The 24,315-nt window shown below is 39.6% G+C and overlaps 1 protein-coding gene across 3 annotated transcripts in view; it reads left to right on the top strand.

The window, feature by feature from the left end:
• The window catches only part of LOC125439689 (cyclic nucleotide-binding domain-containing protein 2-like), a 61,552-nt gene that overhangs the window by 11,090 nt on the left and 26,147 nt on the right, over positions 1-24,315 (top strand). For all 3 annotated transcript variants that reach the window (XM_048508813.1, XM_048508814.1, XM_048508812.1), the window contains exons 6-8: positions 1,190-1,352; positions 3,943-4,026; positions 16,531-16,595. In XM_048508813.1, coding sequence (XP_048364770.1) covers positions 1,190-1,352; positions 3,943-4,026; positions 16,531-16,595 — 312 coding nt within the window. The remainder of the gene's footprint in view (positions 1-1,189; positions 1,353-3,942; positions 4,027-16,530; positions 16,596-24,315) is intronic.

Here is a 24,315-nt window from a genome sequence, read left to right as displayed (position 1 = left end):
CAGACAAATGCCCGGAGATCACTCCACAACCCTACTGTCAGCTACGAGTCCCAAGATAAGTGTTCCATGCGTAATAGGTCTATGTAATTTGCCCTCATTGCAAAAACTAGTTACTGATTATTTTCAATTAATTAAAATATCGGAATAAGATATTGAAATCAATAAGCTGAGACAAAAATGAAGCAAGCCCTTTTGTGAGGTTTTAAATGAAGGTAAATTGCTCTAATGGTCCATTATTGGTGGATAAGATATTGGGCTGTTTTCAGTCATTAGTTCCATTGGACATGATATTTTCCCCATCAACAGGAAGTGGTCCATATTGCCTTGATGAAGCATCCCTTGAAGCAGGGGGTATGATAGTATTATTCATGCCTTGGGGCTGGCTATGTGAATATTTTATACATACCAATGACACCCTACCTCTGTGATGGACATGGCAGGCAAGATGAACTCTCTGCAACTCGTCCCAGGAATCCACACTGCATTTAGGCTTTCAAGGGAGTGACTTTTTAGTGGCGATCAAATTGTGATGTCTCACCTGAGGAGAACATGGAGGCCCCTTCTGCACATGCAGAATAACATACTTTCAATCCACTTGTACTTTGCAGCTGGATTTTACTATGCGAAATAGCAAAATCCACTTGCAAACAATTGTGAAAGTGGATTGAAAGTGCATTATTCTGCATGTGCGGAAGGGGCCACAGCCCTTACCCAGGAGGCTGATACAGAAGAACTGTAGTTGGTCTAAAAAAGTTATGCTTATCCCGTGCTACTTTTACAGGTCTGTTAGTTTGAGATGCCCTATTGAAATCTTTAGAACAATAACAGTGTGAAAAACACCATAGTTCTATACCAGGGGTCTTCAAACTATGGTCCTCCAGATGTTCAGGAACTACAATTCCCATCAGCCCTGCTACTTGGCCATGCTGGTAGAGGCTGATGGGAATTGTAGTTCCTGAACATCTGGAGGGCCATAGTTTGAAGACCTCTGTTCTATACCATTTACTATTTTTTTTAAAGAAAGAAAAGCCTCTGGAGGCACATGGAGACCGATGGCAGTAACTGTGCAGAAAATTCCCTCATGGATGCTGGGTTGCCGGTATGAATTTGCCATGAATGTAAAACAACAAAACCTTTTATCCATGCAGCCATTATTGCTGACCATTTTTGTTTTATATCGTTTCTCTAGGTATGAAGCTGGAACTATTGTTATAAAACAAGGACGTGTGGCAACTGAATGCTATTTGTTATTATCTGGAAAAATAAAAATTGTAATGGGAGATGTAGATTCCAGATCCAAGGAATTCATCCCTGAAACAATATGTGAAGCAGAAGAAGGAGATTTCATAGGGGTAGCTATTTTCATATTTGGATTATCAAATAATTTTGAGAAATTGGGCTTCTCAATGTAGAGGTTAAAAAAATACACAAAAGAATAGCCCTTGAGGGACACATCATTAATTTTACCAGGTAATTTCAATAACATGACCTTTGTATCTATGTGTGTTGATACATTCTGTACACATATTTAAGGCCTGCAAGTTATCTGTGACCCAAAAGTTTTAATTGCCCCCCAAGTGGGAAAGAGTTAAATGGGATCTTACAAATCTGTAGAGCCAGCATGGTATAGTGAATAAAGTAGCAGGCTTGAGCCTAGGATGCTTGGTTCAAATCCTCTTAACCATGGAAATAATTTGGGTCAGTTAATATCTCCCAACACAGGTCTTTGTAGTGACAAAAATGAAATAATTAATATTTAGCTGGAGCTTTCTGCTGGGAATCCAATGAAGACTATGGAGGATATGCTAATCAGACAAAGAAGGTGGGCTTGGCAGCATTTTGTATTAAGAAGACCTTGAATTAAGAGATAATACGTGGAACTGACAAGAATTTTGTAGTTTCTAAATCGAGAAAAACTTTTCTTTCCTAATCTGGGGGTCAGGAGAAGACAAAAAAGAGCAAAGTGCAAGGATGATAATTTATTTAGCTCTTCTAGATCTCTACGTGTTTCGCAATTTGCTTTGTCAGGGGATCTTTTATAGAATTTTCTGAGTTCCCACTTCTAAGCCCCAATCCTAACAGTTAGGCGTGGAGGAAAATACTTCCCCCAGACCTAATTAATTGTGCCTCTCCCCTACCAGGATTCTTTAAGCTTTGAACAATGCATAATTCATAGCTGTTAATATTATCATGGAAAGTATATTAGGCAAATTGAAATAGGGTTGGGGGAGGGGTGCATGTCCACAAATGCAGTTTGTCCACAAAATCTCTCTTTGGGCAGAGGAAAGGATTGCTCAGATTCTCATCCGGATGAGTAGCTTCCCTGCTCATTCATTCATTCATTCATTCATTCATTCATTCATTCATTCATTCATTCATTCATTCATTCATTCATTCATTCATTCATTCATTCATTCATTTTATACACCGCCCCTTCCCCAAAAGGCTCTTTAGCTGGCAATTTGTGCTATAGCAGTGGAATCCTGAGTTTGAGGGTTGGTTGACCATGAAGGTTTCGCTTGTTATTGTTGGCATAATCACAGTGTAGAGGATGAGTTACCTACTCTCCTTAAACGTGGGTTTGGATTTTGAACTTTCACACGACTCAGAAAAAAGGCAGTTTCTTTAAAACAAGTTCTTCAAGTTTATTGAACTCGGCATCATTCAACAAACGATAGTCAGATGGCATATAATGCATACAATTAGCTGAATAAGAGCAAACAGAGACAAAATAACTGAACCTACTAAAATCAAAATGTAAAACTTCTCCATTGCTTAGCAGGCAAAAAGAAAAGGATCAAACAGTTCTCATACTTCAATAGACAGCCTCTAGCCAGCATGAGGTAGCATTGCGTATATTGGGAGTGAAAAGGGAGGGGGAAAGCCAGGGAAAAGGGGTGCCTCTCTTACAATATGGAAAAGCAGATATAGGAGAATTGCGCATCAGGTGATCTTAGTGAGCCAATCATAACTTGGTGCCAATTAACTAAAGCAGGTGATGTAAATCTTCATTCTTATCAGGTGTTGTGGCTAAAAGTTTATTGAAGTTCCAACCGTTAGCAAAACTTTGTGCAGCTGGGCCAAGACCTTCAATTGACCGTTACTCGGTACCAGGATGGGAAAGCTGGTGGGAAGCCAAAGATAGGCAATTATTTTCAAGAACCACTTCTTGGACTCACAACAAAGGGGCCAAGAAGGCTGTGGTAACATGTTGAACTGTTACAAAGTTCATTAGTAACGGTTACATTAATAACTGCATACAAAATGGCGATGGTTAAGCTAACATAGCCACTCTCTCTACACACAGTCTTATTTTTTCTTCCTCCCTAATTTTTCTCCTTTCAGCTGTTTTTTTAGTGGGTATCAATATTCCAGTCACATATTTAAGGCTAAGTTTGGAGGGTTTTCTTTTAGTTAATTTAATTTGGTTAATTTAAAGGGTTTTCCTGCATGTATGCAGGTGGCTTGGTTTTGCATCTATCATCAACCACACCTACCTACTGTTTGATTTAGGGCCTGGTATTTTGCATGACGTAAGAGGATGCTCAAGCCAATGTTAAGCATGTTTACAGTGCAGTCCTATGCAGGATAAACTGGGGTGAGCCCATTGCAGTCAATGGGCTTAGAAGGTTAACTGCTTAGAATGGTCAAGTTATCAAATATTTTCATCCCTTGTACTGAAATTAAAGGGACTTAAAAAGGAACAATAGCCATGTGGAAGAGTTAAGAAACAATTTTCTGTCTTAAATGAAACACCACTGAAGATATAGAAGGAAACTTGCAAACCAGCAAATTAGTAAAAAATTGTATCACTTATCTAGAAAAATAATCTAACACTAAATATAAATATTCTTGTAGGAAATATTTGAATATTTCATACATATACATGCACGGAACCTGTAAAACAGAAGAAAAAGTAAGATTTCTTATATTATTTTCCAGGAAACCTGCCTCTTGACTGATGTAAAACGTCCTGCTTCGGTTATATGTACATCTGATGCAGAACTTCTTGTGATAGACAAGCAGGTATGTACACAAATCACACCCAGAATAACACATATGTTCATTTTGCATTAACTTTTTCTATGTGAATGCTTAGAATATTGCAGTCAACTGTCCCAGGTTGGCTTCAGAAATAATACGTCAACCAATAGTTCACTCTTCCTCCAGCTGTCCGGGCCAACCAGAATCTTGGTGAGTTCCGCAGGGCCTGTAAGACTGAGTTGTTCCACTGGGCTTTTGGAGGGGCTGGCCGCTGATGTGCTTGTTCTCCTTTATATCTTGGGTCTCTTTCACACCTATGGGGCCTATCGTCCCCCCACCCCTTGGGAGGGTTTTATGAGGGTTTTAATGTTGGACGCCGCCAATTTTGTACTGTACGCTGTATTTTAATGGGTTTTAATTTATGGTTAATGGAGCCTATATTATTTATAATCTGTATTTTGATTATGTACTCCACTTGTTGTATTTTATGTTGTGACTGCCCAGAGCCCTTCGGATTTTCATTTCCGACTGTCAGTTCAGTTTTCCACTGTCTCATTGCTTTTTCAGTGAATACTCGAATGTTTTTGCAGATGCCAATTGTTTCCAAGCATTTCATGATCCAACTATGCGGCAGTGAGTCAAATGCCTTCTTGTAATCGATCCAGACCATATGCAAATTCGTTCTTCGATTCTTCAGTTCTCCATTATCATTTTATTTATCAGGAGTTGATCTTTTGTACCCCTGCTCCTTCTTTTGTTCCCTTTTTGCTCCACTGGCAGGATGCTATTTGCTTCCAAGTAGTCCATGATGTTATGTTCTATTATTGCCAGTGAGCAGTTTGAGCATCGTGGGTAAACATGTTATTGGCCTGTAGTTTCCAGGTGTTGCTCCTTTGGCTGGATCTACATTACAACTTCCTGGGCCTCTGGGTAAGGCTCGAATTGTAATGAAGGCCAACAACCAGCTAAAGATCTGACAGCTGTGAAATCTACAACAACAACAACAACAATTATTATTTTTATTAAAGTAATTTCAGGATTAAAATGTGTAAATTGAGATAACAGCACATCCATTAATTAATATCACTGTAGAGGACAAAGCCTGAATGCTGTTGATGGCCAACCAGCTTGGGGACCTGGACCATGATCAGACATCCTGTCCCCCCCTCATCCCAGCAATGGCATCTTTGTTGCCCAGCCTCTACAGCTTAGTTAGGTAGCAGTCTTGAGTCCCTTGACAGAAGAACTTGGCAGATCCTTTTTTTTCCTGTGTTCGCGAACTGATGGAAGAGCAGCTTTGGCCAGGTCTGGCATGCGAAGCATTATTTTTCACATGACAGGCACAAGAGAGCAGGAAATTAGGTAAGATTAATATGTTCTGGAGGAGAGTCGATTACTAGGTCAGATTGCATCTTGTGTGTCAAATGGGGTGCAAGAATGGGGAAGAAAGTGCTGAAAATATTTTGGGGGGCCCAGATATTACCCAGGATGGAGACACAGTCTCTAATGTGGGCAAACATTAGCTAAATATATATGGGTAATACGACCTGATCGCGATGTGAAGAAGATCCGGGGTTCAGAACCAAACAACCAGCATCTGGTTCCAGGGGTAACTCATTGGGCACAGTGACAAAAGATGGAAAAGTGTCAATGATACTGGGCAATTGGCCCTTTGGAGGGTAGGATATTTATAGGGTGAAGAACCACCTCGGGGTGGTGGTGGTGGTGGTGTCAGGACGACCTTTGGGAGGTGTCTGGATGGATTGTTTGAGAAACAATAGAGCACATTGTAAGGTGGTCAGGAGAAGTTAGTTGCAGAAGGGAATATTTGGGTTAAGTTAATCAGGGGAGGCCATGTCATCAGGGATCCTCCTATGGCTGTAAATGAGAATCCATTCAACAGGGCTACTGTATCATGTTGAGGGCACATTCTTCCTTGGCTGTGGAGCTGAAAATTTGCTGCTATGGCAAGCAAGCTGAGAGCATGAGAACAGACATTTAAAAACATCCTGGAAGCTTCTTGCTGGTAGATCTGGTTATTGCCAGAGAATGGGTTTCCCATCTTTGCAACGCCAGCATCATCCTTTAGGCTGGCACACGGGCAGGGATACCTGTGAATAAGCACTCCCTCCACTATGTCAGGGCGGTGTGGTAACACATGTCACTTGTTATCTGCCATCTCTAGTTTGTGAGCCCTTAAGGATATGTATAGCTATGACTGTTAAATTATTGTAAGCTACCTGGAAGGGTGAAGGTGGTTAAAAATATAATAATTAAAATAAGCAAACAGCAGTAAAACTTATAAAGATGCAGAAAACTTAGTTACCTAATTTCAGGGTTGCATTATCATTTCTGTTAATGCTGATCCAAAGTAGCCCTAGAACACTTATTATGAAGTGAATACAGCATAGTAAATTGTTTCATTGTTCATTTTAAGCTTATATTTGTTCTAGTCATATAACTATATTTCTTGTAAAATATATATTTCTTGTAAAATGGATAGACGTAAAATGGATAAACATGGTAATGAGCAATGGTAATGCTGTAATGGAGACTGCTGTTCTTAGCAGAAAACACACATTAATAACATTATCACAGATCCAGATCTCTGTCAATCATGTAACCATCAGAAAAACCTGATTTAATTTTATTGGCAGTGGAATCACAGTTTGTCATCTTAACTACTCTGGCTTTGAAGCTTCTGCAGTTTTTATTGCTGATTCTAGGACACTTTTAATTCTAAATATATTTATAAGTTCATTTTCATGAGGCAAAAGGTTTTAATTGTCTCTTTCGTGAACACCAATGGCTCTCGCAGGTGATTTAAGTATAGATGTCTATGCTAATGATTTATATATTCATATTTTAGATAGCAGAATTGCTCCCTTGCTCCCTAGTGAACTCTTCATTTGTTCTCTGACAAAAGTGAAAATATGTGGTGTTAATTATTTTGGAATATTATAACAATTCTCATATTTGACAATCCGAAGTAGCCCCGTTTCCACAGCTGTCAGGGCTGGAAAAGTGTTGTACAGGGCATAAAGTTGCCAATTCCAGCTTGGGAAATTTCTGAAGAATTCAGGACCATGCCCAGGGAAAGTAGAGTTTGGGGGAAAAGGTCAGTGAGGATGTGATGCCTCAAAGCCCACCTTCTAAAGCTGCCATTTTCTCCAGCAGGACTGATTTATGTATCCTAGGCTGATTCCGCATGGGCCAAAAACAGCAGTGTGAAAACAGTGTGAAAATGGTGTAAAAGGGTTTAAAATGGTGTAAAAGGGTTTGTACTGTTTTCACACCATTTTCATACCGATGTTTTTGGCTCATGCGGAATCAGCCACAGTTTTTAACCCTTTTACACCATTTTCACAACGGTTTCACACTGCTTTTTTTGGCCCATGCAGAATCAGCCCTAGAGAGCAGTTGTAATTTTAAGAGTTTTCAAGGCCCCACCTGGAGGTTGGCAACCAAAGCAGGATGTTCAGACACTGATATACAGCCCTTGCTCACATGATTTTTCTGCTTGAAAAAGGGTGGGAGGAATAATGCCTGTTGGTGATCAGATTGGTTGGAATGTTACTTGTGTTTGTTTCCCCATTCTGCTGCTGTGATTGAAAGTCATATTTGCCAGTATTTGTAGTCAGTTCAGAGTGGCCTATTCACAGCATGTATCAGCATAGCTGTAGAGTTATTGTGCAGGAGCTATGGGTCTCTCTTTTTATCCAGTGTTATTTAACTTAGGCCCCTTCCGCACACGCAAAATAATGCATTTTCAAACCACTTTCACAACTGTTTGCAAGTGGATTTTGCCATTCCGCACAGCTTCAAAGAGCACTGAAAGCAGTTTGAAAGTGCATTATTCTGCATGTGCGGAATGAGCCTTAGTTTTATTTTATTCCCAGATGCTTTATTTAAATATGTTGAGCCAGTTTTTGATGGCAAGGACTGATACTTATGTCATGCAGGATTGTGTTTACCACAGCTAATGTTTTACCAAGTAAACAGACAAAGTTTGAAGAAAAGATTGTGTGTCCAAACAAGCAGTTAGACCCATGCTGAAGAGCCATGGCCAGTGAAATCTTTAAAATGTCTTTCCTTTATACTTTCTGTGTCTCTTTCAGGAAAAAACACATATGCATAGCTATGACATACATAGCTATGAGAAATTGCGAAGAGAATTGCTAAGAATCCTAGACAAGAGTAGTTATGCTGAGTGAAATGTTCACCCACAAGTAACAATGTTCCGTTTATGTGTAATCAATCCAAGAAGGCTGCTTATATAAAGGAGGTGACCCCTATTGGAGTCACATATACTCAGGGTCATGTGACCTTCCAGCTTCCCCCAGATATTATCTGCAGCTGATAGCCACTGTGTCTACAACCCACCCCATCAGAACAGGTCACCGTTCTGCAAACCTGGTCCCGGGTAAGTCTAGGATGTGGGGGTTTTATGTGTAATCATTCACATGAAGGCTGACCTAAAAGTAACCTAGATACAATGTCAATGGAATCAATTAGACCAATACTTTCTTCCCATTGGAATTGTCTTTGTCATAAGTTTAAACTGGTTTTGGAAAAGAAGAGAACTTCTTTCTACCTGCTGCAGTTTTGCTCTGTGTAAATTAGGTGTGATGCCGTGCTTAATTTTGTTTGTTTGTTCCATATGTAATTTTAAACACTGTGACCTAAACTATGCTCTTGAGACAGGGATAAATAAAAATCAGGTGATGGTAGAAGTCAACAACGATTATAGAAATCATGTTTCAATAGCACTTTTTCCATACAACACTTCTTATATGAACAGAAAGCTTGCCTGTATTGTTGCAAAGAGTTAGAAATCAATTAATGTCTGTGGTTTTCTCTGTTTAATCTTCATATTTATTGTGTTATTTATAAAGTAGAAAAGAAAAACAATGTCTAACCCAAGTCACTATTTTTGCCCCTGGGGTGAATAACTGCTAATGTAGACACGTTAGTGGTTAGAATTTCTTAGAAATTTCTTAGTGCTCTGCTGAAAAAGCCTCTTGTCATTCAAAGAGCAATTTACACACACATTTAGTTGTTTTCCTAAATGAGAAAAAAAGTTGGCCGTGTTTTAATTAGTTCTGATCCTCAGTTCATGGAACTGCAAAGCTGATAACTCATGAATAGAATTAGCACTGTTAGTGATGTTGATTCAGTTCTTTTATAAATGCCGCAACTAATATTTATATGACTAGGTCTGCCATTTTTGGACCATTTTTGCCAGAACCTTAAATCTCATTAGAGTTATCGAATTCAAAGAAGCATAAAATATCATTACTTATAATTATTGCTCAGTAGAATTAATTTCCTGTGTTTCCATTCCTGCATAGGCCAAGTGATTTGATCGATAAGGCACTAGGTGGTTAGCTAGTGGTTAATCTAACTACTGGTTTCTACTTACTGCAGCCACTAGCAAATCATCTTGAATGTCTATGTGGCCTCTGAGACAAGACTGAACATGCCCTTTCTGTGTTCTGTGTGAAAGGCCAAGACGCTCACATCCCTTTGGAAACATCAGGTTAAACAGTTGTTTTCTGCCCTTTATTATGGTAACCCATACATGAGATCTTTTGATGAGGTGGATGCCAGAAACTAGCAGGTGGCTGTTGTATCCTTCGTAGATGGCAGGCACTTATGCCAATGTCTGGATCAGCATGCTGAGTGGAAAGCAGACAGCAAGGTAAAAGTTGGAGCCAGGCAAGCTAAGGGTGGTAGTTTGGTGAAACGTGTGCAGCAGCAGATAGTGGAATGTACTCTCTTCCCAGTCTACAATTATGCAAAATAACTTCATTTTGCAGGCCCTGTTCTTCCGAGAAAAAGAGAGTGTTTGCCAGTCACCTGTAGAAAAGCCTAGCTTCACTAATTTTTATGTGTTATTAATATTTTAAACTCACCAGTGCCCTCAGTCCTCTTGCTTTATATTGCCAGAGGTTGAAGCTTCAACTCCGTAGGAATACATCTACTTAAGGGAATTGAATAATGGAATAAAGAAATTTTAAAAAATACTTTAAAAGCCCTTCTAAACTCCTGGGGCTGAAAGTAGGGGGCAGAACAGGAAATGAAGCCTTTGCTTCACAACTACAAGAAGTGCAGCACAGGAATAAAACGCTTGGACTTTCTGACGGAACCTGATGGGTTAAATCTGATCTGTTCATTAAATTACAGTCCTAACCTAGCCTAAAGGGATCACTCTGTAATACTGATAAAAATACTTGTATTATTGCCAGGGAATGATAACAGACAAGAACCTCGTGGAATTTCACAAACTTCTTCACCTCTGATTTTTAGCATTTTAATTCATCAGTCCTAACAATGTCACTGGCAATTTATTGTTCTGTGATATCCCGAGCATAAGATTGTACAACATAGTCATCATTAGCCTCCATTTGCATCATACAAAAATTAGTCTGAAAGCATCAGTATGAAGAGTTGAATCAGCTTTCCCAGCGCAATGCATGTTTGATTATTTATTTATTTCATTTATATCCCATCTTTCTCTCCAATGGGGACACAAAGCAGTTCACATTGTTTTCTCCTCATTGCTTAAAGAAAATGCATGCTTGTTGGCCTTCACAACTGTTGTAGAAACCATAGCTGCTTGCAGGTCACATTTAAATGCTATGTCAATCCTAGAGATATAAGGTTTCTGGCCAAAACTATCTTGGGGTTATTCACAGTCCCATGGCCCTCTTGCATGTAGACTATTGGTCTTGAACTAACAGACTAGGATTCAAGAGTGAGTCACATTCTGATCTAAGGAGATGGGTTGCAAAAGTGACCTCCTCTTCTGTGGTTTCTTTGTTTAGAGCTTAGGGCTTTTGAGATAAGGATGGCCAGATGCAAAGAAGAACAGAACTCTACTTTTAGGAGCAATTGCACCTACCAAAAAAATCAGTGAAAAGTCCTCCTTTGTCTCTGGCAATCTGCAGAGAGCAGAAATATATTTTATAGATACATTTTTTATTTTGTAAGATGTCTCTGTAAGTCTAAACATTTCTAAAAATAAATATGGATTAAAAATTAAACACTGGTGGAACTTTGAAAGACTACCCCACTTTGCCAGATGCGTTTCAACTGCCACACTTCTAACATGACACTGATCTAGATTTACTGTGCTCACTTATTTCCTGTTAATGTTTTTTCTGTGATTTCTCAGTCATGGAAAAAATAATGACTGAAGTTCATTGGCCAGTGAGATTATGATTTCTTATATTAGGGTTGGCAAGAAAATCAGCAGCTGGCTCCATACTGGCTGCAAGCTTTTGTCCCTCTTCGCTAGTGGTGCAGTACTTCCTTCTCCATTTGTTGTCTTCCTCATTGTCAATATGTGAAATTTAAATGCTCATCATTTGTTGTTTATGTTTCCCTGAAAAGTGCCATAAACAGTGAAGGTGATGTATAAATTTATCTGCCTTATTCTGAACTTCTATATGAAGTCTGCAATTTGGAAATCGCTGGGGTCACAATAAGGTTTCAACATTGTAATTTGAGCTGTATTTAAAAAGTAAAGTAAAAAGCTGCTCGTTTTTTAAAAAAACTGCATCTAATTGCACCTTTTCCCATAATAGATTTTTTGTACATGCCTTTTCCTTTCCTTTGCATAATATCTTAACAACTAGGCTTTGTTTTCATTTAATTTGTGGGTTAAAAAATTGATATTTGCATTTGTTTTGTCACAGGCTTCAGTGTAAAGCTTACAATTAAACCTTAACTTTGGTTTCCATCCAACTGAAATGAAGTTGGTGGGGATTATATTCCCCACCCAAGGGATCCTCTCTGCCAAATGTCAGGCCAATAGGAGAAAGGCTCAGAGTGTTATGAGCAATTAAATATCTCATTTACAGAGCAGACAGGCAGACATTTGGCACACTTCCTTCAAAGACAGTGAGTATTACAAAGTGGGCACAGGAATGCCTGTTGGCATCATGCTTAAGGGAGGCTGAGCTGCAAAAAGAGCTACTTTTGGGGCTGTGAATCCCTTGATGTGTCTCTGGATATCTATCCCTTCCCACTTAAAAGGCTGCGCTGTCCATGGTAGAATGCTGTCCATGGTAGAACACTGCTGCAGTACAGGAGGGGTAAAGACCAGATACAGTGTAAAGATAAAACCCTTTGCAAGCATCAAGTCATTACTATAGGGTAATGTCACATCACAAGGTTTAGTGGACAGGTTTAATAGGCAGACTTTGTTTACGGGGTGGTTTGCCATTGCCTTCCCCAATCATCTACACTTTACCCTCTGCAAGCTTACTTTACCGACCATGGGAGGTTGAAAGTCTGCGTCAACGTTGAGCCAGCTACCTGAAACCAACTTCCACCAGGATCCAACTCAGGTCATGTGCAGAGCTTCGAGTGCAGTGTTGCAGCTTACCACTTTGTGCCATGGGGCTCCTCAAAAGAGCAGGCAGAAGAAAGTATTTGACTTAAGAAGAGGCAGATGAAGAGGCAGACTTGCTGGCATTTTTAGCCCCCTCTCTGTTAATTTGAGGAAGGGTAAAATATATTGGATTATTAGAACCTTGAAGCCACAGCAGCCACAGCAGTCCCTTAGGGATAGCAGGTCCATCTGCCCCCCAGCAGCACTAAGATCACTATAATGACATAAAGTGGGGGGAAGCCCTTTAAAAGGCTAAGGAAGGGATTCCATCCAAGAGAGTAAGCTCTCCTGAACGATATGGAAGTGGAGCTTAGCCCTACCCATCTCCCTAATATAGCACCAGGTGGAATGTCCAAGCTGGTGCTCTACCTACAGCCACTGTAATTTGTTTAAGCAGAGAATGTTAGGAAGTCCACAAGTACTGCTCAGAATGTGGTTGTTCGTCAATTATTTTGAGGACTTCTATGTTGGGGGAAATCTCGGTGTGGAGGCAGCCCTAGATAAATAGTCATCATATGATCATTTTGTTTCTGGATTATAGTCTGAAGAAGTATACGCTGGGGAAATCATGCTCTCCTGTATGTGTTCTTGTCCTGAAAACACACAGGAATCTAGACATCGGGAAGAAGAATTCTATCTAGATCTTTTCCCTGAGATTAACTTTCTTTAGGTAGGATTATTTTTTTTCTCATGGTAGAACATGCTGATTGATTCAGTTTCACTCTGAAATAGTATGACCCAGGAGAAGTTTTTTGAACTGACCTACATGATTACATATTGGTGGGAAAAAGCTATGAATCTACACATTCAAAGCTAGTTTAAGCAGGAAATTTAGATAACTTTTAAATATTTTATTTGCAAAAAACATTGTGTGACCTGACCAATAGTGATGTCGACATATTGTGCAAATCCAATGAGGAGCTTGATTTACAGAGTTAAAAACCTGTCTAATATACTTTTGAAGCTTTTAATTGGTTGTACTCTGTATTATAAAAATAATTTCATGGAACTGGTAAAAAAATTTCCCTGTGGTCACTACAAAATATGCATTTGTCCACTAACATGTTTATTACTGAAGAAAGCGGCATTTCCAGGAGTTTGAAAAGAGCTTTCAGGGAAAATAAGTGTTGGGTTTTCTTCCTTCCCTCTTTAACACCATTCTGGTCTGGATCCAAAATGCACTTAAAAGTACCAGAAGTGAAAGATGGTGGTTTGCAAACTTGTACATGGATTCTCTTGGGATCCATTAGCACCACATGTTGTTCATATTCCTGTAATGTTCCTCATCAGAGTTATTTCCTTGCAAAACTGCTGTGTGAGATTGCTGCTGACCAAAGAACATTATATTAGCAACCCTGGGAGTGTTGGAGTAATTGATCCTGGGTCTGTGCATTTCACCCAGTATTTTTCACAACCATTTGCTTGTGGGAATGGGAAAAGTGTTGTGATGACCACTCCCTTTTTTGGTTTGTGACTAAATATGTGACTAAATATGACATCTGTTTACTTCAGCCTCTTCTCACTCTTAGTTTAGGACAGACTGACTCTCTCTCCTTAAACAAAAACCCTTTCCTGCCTCTCTCAAGGGTCAACCAATCACTTCACACTTTCAACCCTTTCACTCCCTTCTACAATTTACTTCTCATTAAAAAAACATGCACAACATTTTGAATAATTGCAAGAATATTTTTAAATTCAAAAATGTATTTTATATGCTGCAAAATTCAGTTTATAGCCCTGTTGTCTATCTTGCAGTGCAGAGGTGCTGAAGAAAACTAGTAGCTGGTTGGTGGGCATTCATCTCCTTGAATGCCAGCACTCAAAAATTGTATAGCGTTTGCTCAGTGGTTGGCCATGATTTTCCAAGGGATTTCAGATGTTGGAACCCAAATCTAGCTGTCCGTGGTTATGCATGATGCAGCTACAAATTCCCACAACAAAATCACTGTAGTTATTTTCCTTTTAGTATTAACTTTCAGCCTTGTAATACAGATGGAATAGCGTTTAATCAACGTAGCTGCATTTCTGGCACAGATCAGCTGTAATCCTATCTAATGAGTGTGGCAGGGGAAAAACTAGAAAAGCAGTGTTCAGCAATATTTGTTTAATTTGATTTGTTTAGTTCTCAGAGAAAGCCACAACAATATCGGGTCAGTTAGGTGAAAATCACTTCCAATATTGCTCCCTCTGAAATGTAGACCTTGAAGATAAGCACTGATACTTATAGCATTTCCGCATGCATTTTTATAACTTCTTCTTTTGTGGTTGAAAGTGTAGTGAATGAAGGTACCAGAAGATGTGTCATCATGTCTGTAGTTGGTGCCAATTTCTAGGCATTAACTTTAAATATTTATGTTTTCACTGAGAAAAGTAAATATGCTTCCCTTGCCTTGTTTAGTCACCTATCCACCTCGATATTGTTTTTTCTTCCACAATGTCATGCTCATTCCAAGCACAATGCATGTTGCACCTAACAGTTTTGCCTTAGAGTCAGAGCTGCCTTTGAATACTGCCACTTTGATGTGAAAGGGGAAGTTGACCCTTTAATCATCTCCCACACACAATTGGTCAGCTGTGAAAGGGGGAAAGGGTGCAGCTCGTACTTGGGGTGGGGGGAGAGGATGATTTGTGTTCCTTCAGTGGTTCTGCCTTGACATGACAGATTATAAGGTAAGAAAATGAGTGTTGCTTACCCTAACAGTAGTGCATCTAGTGGTCCTCTGTACAGGTACATGTGGGACTGTGCTGGCATAGGGTCAACCACGGAGCATTTTAGATAGCATATTAAGAGTTTTAGCCTGGGCTAGCTACTTTTCCCACCAAGGTCAAGTGACTAGGAAGAAGGGGTGCACCCATTCCCTCCAGAACTTCCTTTACCTCCAATGAGGAGCAGAGGTGATTTTGATGTCTTCTGATAGCTGAGCAATTGTTGAGGCCTACAGGGGTTGTTCTTGAACAGCATCAAGGCTAGTGTTTTTCATAGTTTACCCATAGTTAATGTAGAGGCACTGATGATGAAGAAAGGATGAAGGGAGCAGGCAGTTGGTACTGGCAAGGACAATGTAGAAGCCATTCCTGCCCACTTTCACCCAGCTCATTTCTCCTTCCTCAGCAGATGCATTTTGGCACCTCTGTGTGGAAGCGAATGTATGTTGAAATATTCTTGTCAAACTACAGCTTCTTCCTTATATGTTTTCCCCCCTTGTACTGAACCACACTCTGAAATTAAACTTAACAATTCCCAATCTCTAAGTTGGGAGAACAGGAGTTTCCCCCAGATTTGTGTGCTGCTAACTTTTCCCTTTCTTTTGTTAAACATATTGTAGCACTGAATCTTCACCAAAATAAAGGTTAATCAGGTGTAGTTTTAAAACCACCTTCAAGTCCAGGTTTCAAAAAAGGGGACCTGTGAGACTCATGGGAGGATCTTATCCCCCCACCCCCTTCACTGGCCTGCTTCCATGATGTCTCAGGTTTCTACTCCTTCACGGGCCCACCTCTAGTACTTCCACCTTGACAGCTAAGGAAGCGGAAGGAATGATGTCTTCCGCATCCCTTCCCTGCCCACCTCCAGCATCACCCTCTTGGCTGGATCTGGAGGAGAGGGAGAGTTTCTGCCCCAGCAGCAGGAAGAAGTGGGGAATCCCTCACCTCCTCCTCTGCCTGTCCCATGTGTCACCACCTCAGCCTTGCCACCTCAACAGCAAAGAAGTTGGCATGTCCTGTATCTACTCTCCCACCTGTCTCCTTTATCACTTCCTTAGCAATGGAGTGAGGCAGCTTCTGTTCCTTCTCTCATATCTTCCTCCTTTCATGCCTTCTGCATTTGAAGAACAATTTTGTGCACTTGCACAGGTTTTTTAGTTTATTCTTTGGTAAATACTTCTTTTCTTTTAGGATTTTTCTGCAACCCTGACTCCCTTTTGTGTCCACACAATCCGTGGATTTAAGTATCCACAGATGGAACCATATTGATTCTTAGATATACGGGTTGTGTCTTTGCTCTTTATCAATAAACATATGTAAAAGAAGGTTCAGTTCATAGCATGTATCCCTTAAATGCTTTCTAAAATAGCAGGAAATGTTTTTTTAAAAGATGACCACAGTTATTGAACAGTATAATTTTTTCCTATTTTCAATTTTTTCAGGTTTTTAAATGTATTCTTGCTGATTTGCGACATGAACAATTCCTTGCAACATCTTACTTTCTAAGGTAACCTTTCCCCCTCTAAAAATCTGTGCTTTCTAATTCTTCCTAATGTTTTTTGCTTAATTTTGTGTGTGTGTAGCCTGTTTGGCCCAAATGAGTTATCAATTGGGGCTACTGGGTGCAGGTGTAAGCATGAACATAAACAGGAAAAAGAGAATTTAAAATGCAACTTGCCTATTAACCTAAAATACATGTTCAATTATAGTGGCGTATGAACAAAGATTCCTCAGTTTGTTACAACAACCACCACCACCTTTATTAGGCATATAAAATAGACTTTAGAGGATTACCAGACATTTATGAAGTACAAATAGATGCATTCAAAACACAGACAGAGAAACTGTATCTAGCATTGGACATTACTTAGAAAGTTCTGTCACTTGTAAAAGAAATTTTGCTACTTTTTCCAAGATCACGGTGTCTGTATTGTTTAACAGAACCTCCACAACAGAACTGTCAGAGTCTCTTTCAGGTTTGTCTGGTGCCAGCCAAGGAGAGAAATTCCTAATACCCACATATCTCGGACAATCGAATATAATGTGAGCACCAGTCTCCACTTGGTTTTTACAGTGTGGACAAACCTGATCCTGGAAAGGGAACCCAATCCTGGAGAGGGCCTCAGTTTGATACCTTCAATTGGCTCTGGAGTGTTGGATTTTTGGATTTCACTTACTTTCCTGTAGCAGCTTCAAAATGCTTCTGTGGAAGCTGGCTATGAAGCGTTAATGTTAAAAAAGTCAAAAGCGTTTCACGCTGATGAAAACATAGATGTCACTGTTAAAGTGGTATGGTTAAACTGCAACCTCATGAAATTTAGCAATCCCTGGAAAACCACTTTTTTTTAAGGGCTGCTCTTGTATCTTCCTTACAAATGAAATGTGATATGGTAGTTAGGGTGTCAGATTCAATCCCCACCCTGCCATGGAAACACAGTGGGTGATCTTGGCCTAATCTCTTTCTAATCAGCCTAATCTACCTCACAAAGTTGTTGTGAGGATAAAATGGAGGCAGGGAGGATGACATGAACTGTCTTGAATTCCCATTGGGGAGAAAAGTGATGTTCAAATATCTAAATAAGTGGCAGTAGCTCCCACAATTTCCCAAGTATGTTGTAAGAGGGAAAATGACATTCAGGGACAAAGCTCCAGTCCTACCCCTAAAGTAAGTCCCCTCAGACAGCAGCAGCAGCAACACCAAAGCTGAGAAAGAAGCATTACTGGAAAGCTGAGGCAAAGCTCCCCAGGCCAGGCAACATAAAACCATTTTTTCTTCTGCTATGACAATGAAAGAATGGAGCTCCAGGATTTTGCTCCCTGCTCCCTTCTGAAAATGGCAATGGCCATATAGCTAATTGCTGCTGTGTTGGGTGCTCCTGATCTTGCGTTCCCCACACTCAACTAGATTATAAGGGCTAAGAAGCAGTAGCTGTCTATTTTAAGTTGTCTATTTTAAGCAGTAGCTACTATTAAGCAGTAGCTGTCATTTTAAGATCTACTCAAATGTAACATGTGAGCATGGTTTGGAGTTCACTAGAACTCTTTGTGAGCCTGCATGAGAAAAGCAAGGAGCCCATCCTCCCACCTAATAATGGTCTTAAAATGGAAAGAAAGAATTATGCAGCCTTATGCTGCCACAGGTGGTGACGGCCACTAGCCTGGATAGCTTTAAAAGGGGCTTGGACAGATTTATGAAGGAGAAGTAAGTAGGGTGTGGGGGACCAAGCGCAGGGGGAAAGTGGTGCGGGGGGGGGGATTGGGTGGAGAGTGGAAAATGTGAAGTCCGCCCCGGGCTCCATTTTCCCCAGCTACACCTCTGGGACTGGAACATGTTCATTTTTTCAAGTCTTACCCTCATCAGCACCATTTTGCTTGCTTCAGCCTCTAGTTCTTACACACACACACACACACACAAACACAAACACACACACACACAGGAATACTTTTAAAGGGTTTTTTTAATTGGGAATTTCTAGTTTGCAATGGATTTATAATGATTTATTGCCATGATCTATGAGCTCCAGCTTTTATTTTGTAAAAATTATCCTTTTTATTGCAAAGTTATCACATCTCTTCTCTTTAGAACTCTGCAACAAAAACGTTAGAGAAATGACTCTGCAACAAAAACGTTAGAGAAATGAAAGTTGGATGAACAAATAGATCATGGTAATAGATCATAATAACCCTTGGGGGCTAATAGTGGCTGCAAGGAACTGAGGCAAGAAAAGTATGGGGGAAACAGCGTTTGCAGAATTGTCTCCATGAGGAAACAGCCCTTATTAGATAAAATATTTCTGATAACATGGTTAGGCGTCATAGCTCTTCTAAAGTAATTTCAGAGTATGAAATATCTTACTGCACCATAGACAATATGATCAATACATCTGCAAAACAGAGCCAGGAACAGATGTGGGATTTCTCTACAAACCTGAAAAATGTTCCAGGTTTGCAGAAAAATCGAAAATTTTAAAAAAGGGGAGTGCTAAAAATTCCCCAGATAATAGAAACAATTATTGTAGTTTTAAAGGGAATGCCCGCTGAGCTCTCAGTGACCATTTTGAAGGTTGCTAGTCAATCACAGCAATATAGCTGAGCCTTGCAGGATTCGGTTTCTGTAAAGCAAGGGTGGACTTAGAGATCAAAACAGTCCTTGAAATGATCCTGATGCTTTCTGTTATCACCTCCCCTTACGAAGAAGGTGATCAGCAGATGTTAGCCACACAACTAGGCCCAGCCCAGTAGCGACACTCACTACCTTGCCCACTCTAGAATTTTGCCTTCTCTTTTTAAAATGTACATCTTCTTCCGTGAGAGATAGTAACATATTGGTAAAGAAAGCTGTGGGTCTCACAATTCTAATGTGAACCCTGGGACCATACAAAACTTGTTTACAAGTTGTATATTGGCAATCTCTCTGTACTGTGACATGTCTAATATTCTTCCCAACATCTGTTAGTATTTTGACAAAGCTGTAACACAGGCTACTGCATGGTAAGCAATGCTCTTCAAACACGTTTAATATTTCATGTACATTAGGGTTATTTTTGCTCCAGGACTTTAAGATCCATAATTAATGTATGTCTGTTTAGATAAATATATTGTGTCAATTACTCTCTGACATTGAAGATACACAATATAACTCTTCTCTTACTTCTGATTAATCTTCATAGTTGCTAAATTTTTGTCATGAATTTCCCCACAATGGCCAGTGAAAACAAACCTTAAATGTTTTGTTTGTCTATTGGTTATCAAAATGGAGTGATAATGTATATTGTAAGCTAAGAGAAACAAATTCCTGTTTTACTCAGGCTAGTTTCACTGTGAAACACATGCCCCTTTCACACATGCAGAATAATGCACTTTCAATCCACTTTCACAATTGTTTGCAAGTAGATTTTGCTATTTCGTACGGTAAAATCCAGCTGCAAAGTGCATTGAAAGTATATTGAAAGTGCATTATTCTGCATGTGTGGAAGAGGCCACAGAGATGGCTGAGCTGTGGTTTTGGTGTACATGTCTGAATAATATTAGCATGAAAAGGCAATATATACACATACACATACACACACACGAATTGCTTTCAAAGTGTTCTTATTATGCATCAGTTTATTGGCATAGATCTCATAACATTTGTCTAAATACCAAAATGTGTCTATATTGCAAAATCAATATTTTGCATCTGCTAGGCATGCATTACCATTAAGAGTCATATTCACCTTTTCAATATGTTTTTTTGTTAAGACCAGGGCCTACCATTCAGAAGTATCTGGGTACATGCATCATACTCTGATAATAATTATAATAATAATAGTTATTATTATTATATATTTGAGTACACTCTTCCTAGCCAAAACCGGGATCAGGGTGGCTAACATATACATCTAAAATAAAATAAAAATTCAATAAATATGCAACTAAAACATTCCCAATAAGATTAACAATGCAAGTTAGACAGCTTAAGTCACTTCATTCCCAATTCCCAGCCTAATTTCGCAGCTCTTATGGATAAGCTCATCAACACTTTGTTCTCATGAGGCACGCTCATCATCATTGCTTCAGGATATGTTTCGCCCTATAAATTAGGAAGTAAAACTGTACTCCTGTGTGCAGTGGTCTTATTTATTCATCCTGCATCATCCTTATCTCCTCAAGTCAGCATGTGCCTGATGTGCATTGCTCTCTGTTCCTTGGTCTTCTGGACAGGTGCTGCATCACCCTGAACCAATTCCATCTCTACAACCTCCACTACACTTTATTTTCTTAGACTCTGTATGATTGCAGTTCCCTTGTTTGTTTGTAATCTTTCCAATAAAAGCCTCTTTCTGTAGTCAAAGTTGTCCTCATTATTTTCGGGTCTAGTCTCTTAAAGAAGCATCCTGGTATACATTGGTGGAGAATCCCACTGTTACCTGCCTATTGCTGGGCCGCCTTCTATCCTCTAACTCTCCCTAATTAATTATTAGAAGGCAGACCACCTATTCAGGTAACAATCCGACACATTTGTCAATTGAAAACCATTCTTTTTCTCCATATTCTGCCCCAACAATAGCCTCATGTCCAGAGTACACTGATTATAATAGTTCTTTGTCACTATGAGCAAATTGCTAGAATGCTGCATTCAGACTTCTGATTCTATTTGTCACCTTTTACTTTTGCTTCTAGACTATATTTTAGCAATTTTAAGAGTTTCATCCATCATTCATTTGTTTTGACTACAGAAATAGCCTTTGCACATTCTTCCATGATAGTAGAATCATAGAGTTGGAAAAGACCACTAATGCCATCAAGTCCAACCTCCTGCCATGCAGAAATACACAATCAAAGCTCCATTGACAGATGGCCATCCAGCCCCAGTTTAAAAATTTCCAAAGAATTAGGTTCCACCCTGTCCTCTGAGGCAGTGTATTCCACAACTGAACATCTCTTACCATGAGAAAGTTCTTCCTAATGTTTAGATGGAATCTCTTTTCCTTACTTTGAATCCATTGTCCGAGTCTCTGGAGCAGCAGAAAACAAGCTTGCTCCCTCTTCAACATGACATTCCTTCAAATATTTAAACATGTCACTCCTTAACATTCTCTTCTCCAGACTAAACATACCCAGCTCCCTAAGCTACTTCTTATAGGACATGGAATCCAAACCTTTTATCATTTTGGTTGCCCTCCTCTGGACCCATTCCAGCTTGTCAATATCCTTCTTGAATTAAGGTTCTCAGAACTAATCATAGTATTTTCGGTAAGGTCTGACCAGTGTAGTGGTTCTATTATGTCCCTCAATCTAGATACTATAGTCCAAGACCAGTGGTTCTCAACCTGGGGGTCGGGACCCCTTTGGGGGTCAAACGGCCCTTTCACAGGGGTCACCTAAGACTCTGCATCAGTGTTCTCCATCTGTAAAATGGATAAATGTTAGGGTTGGGGGTCACCACAACATGAGGAACTGTATTAAAGGGTCGCGGCATTAGGGAGGTTGAGAACCACTGTCCTAGACACTATACTCCTACTCCAGAATTGCATTAGCTTTCTTGGTTGCCACATCACACTGCTGACTCTTGTTCAGTTTGTGGTGTACCAAGATTCCCAGGTCCCTTTCACATATACTGTTGTCAAGCCCGGTGTCACCCACCTCGTATCTAGGCATTTCATTTTTTCTGCCTAAGTGCAGTATCTTACATTTATCTCTGTTGAAATTCATTTTGTTCGTTTTGGCCCAGCTGTCTAATCTGCCCAGGTCATTTTGAATTCCGACCCTGTCCTCTGGGGTAGTAGCTACCCCTCCTAATTTGGTGTCATCTGCAAATTTTGATTAGCATGCCTCCTATTCCATCATTCCAGTCATTGATGAAAATATTGAATAGTACAGACCCTCTGGCACCCCACTATTCGCTTCTCTTCGGGATAAAGATGAGACATTGGTGAGCACCCTTTGGGTTTAATCAATCAACCAATTGCAAACCCAGTAGCATTGTCTAGTCAGCTTGCTTGCAAGAATAAAATGGGGGACCTTGTCAAAGGCCTTACTGAAATCGAAGTATGCTACATCCACAGCAAGCTTGTTACTCTATCCAAAAGAACAACAGCAGAGATAAGATTAGTCTGAAATGATTTATTTTTGAGAAACCCATGTTAGATTTTCAGCGATCATGGCATTCCCTGCTAAGTTCTTACAGACTGTCTGTTTAATGATCTGCTCTAGGATATTTCCTGGTATTGATGTTAGGCTGACTGGGCAGTAATTGTTGTGTCATAATTGTTTGGTTTCAACCCACAGTTCTTCCGATTCCTGTTCACTTGAACATAGTAATACAAATCTGTTCTTTTCATGGGGTTTAAACTCTTCAGGAGTTTTGTTTAGATTGTATTTTGGCACTATAAATGCTTTATTCTAATTTCCAGTATTAGCGATTCATTGTCTGTACCACAGTTAGCTCCAGGACTTGTTTTAGCAGAGAGAATAGAATTTCTGTATCTTCTGCTTCCAATTATGTAACCTATTTGATTTTGGCCATTCAATGATGTCCACATATATTCTGTTTAGTTGCCTGAAACGGAAGCATACAACAAACAGTTTGTTGTTTTCACAGACTTCTGGGAGTCATTCTCCTGTGCACCTTTGTGCATCTAGCCCAACTTTTCCAACAAAATTTTACTCTGTTTCTCACTTCTGAGGGTCCTTGCACCTATGATTATCAGCACATCTTGCCTAGATATGTGATCAATTTCTTCCTAGACATTTTGCATAAAAGCTTTCAATTTTAGAGGCACTGAATTCCACATAAATCTGTTTATTATTTGGTTAGGAAATTGAAAACATTACTGTAATTAACCCAAACTAGATCATTCTTCATTTACAAGTTGCTCCATTTATTGTTGTTGTTGTTACTTTTACTATTATTGTTTGTTCTGTTTCCCCAGCAGGCTCAGGGAGGTTTAAAGCAAAAGATTAACAACAATCAATAAAACACCAAATAACTCTGATAAAACCTGGCAATCCTTAAAATGTACAAGGGACAATATTCAATACCATCCCTATAATGGTGTATCAAACAAGAATGTAGGGGATGGACAGAGGAAGAGGGCAGAGGGAAAGGGAAAATAAGAGTGTGGATATAGAAATGCTGTCAAACACACCTTTGGAACATTAGTCAACAAGAGCAATCTTCTAAGTTTTCCTATGGTTTCCCCACAATTTTTCATCCTATTAATTTTTATCTTTAGCCAGTAGAGGTCAGTGAAGTGCTTTGTTACTTCAGAATTAAACCTCTGAGGCTAGCTGCAGAAAGTTCCAATTCATATCATTTTCAGGTTCAGAAAAATGTCATTTATTATCACATTCATTCTGGCCACATTACTTATATTTGTAAGCATATTTCTAAAAATGTAAATCAAACTTTTTTGCTGGGGGGTGTTCATTAGGACAGCCAAATATGTACTTTCAGAGCTGCAAACAGTCTGTGTTTAAATCGTGACTTTTATGGGTTCCTATAACTGTTATTTTGTATTGTATTGCTTTTGCCACCTAAAGAAGGAAGGAAGCAGTCAGAGGGTGCAGAAGGAGACACAAAAAACCAATTGTGTGGGTGAAATTTGGCCACCGCTGTTTTATTGGGGTCGTGGCAAAAGGAAACAGGAGCAGCATAGGGGACGGATCCGGCATTGGGCGGCACGACAGCTGTCCCCCATTAATAACTTTCTCCCAGCCTGATGCATGGGGGAAAATGCCAACGC

The sequence above is a fragment of the Sphaerodactylus townsendi genome, linkage group LG10 (assembly GCF_021028975.2).
Source record: "Sphaerodactylus townsendi isolate TG3544 linkage group LG10, MPM_Stown_v2.3, whole genome shotgun sequence".
Taxonomy (NCBI): domain Eukaryota; kingdom Metazoa; phylum Chordata; class Lepidosauria; order Squamata; family Sphaerodactylidae; genus Sphaerodactylus; species Sphaerodactylus townsendi.
This window is presented reverse-complemented; position numbering and strand designations above follow the sequence as displayed.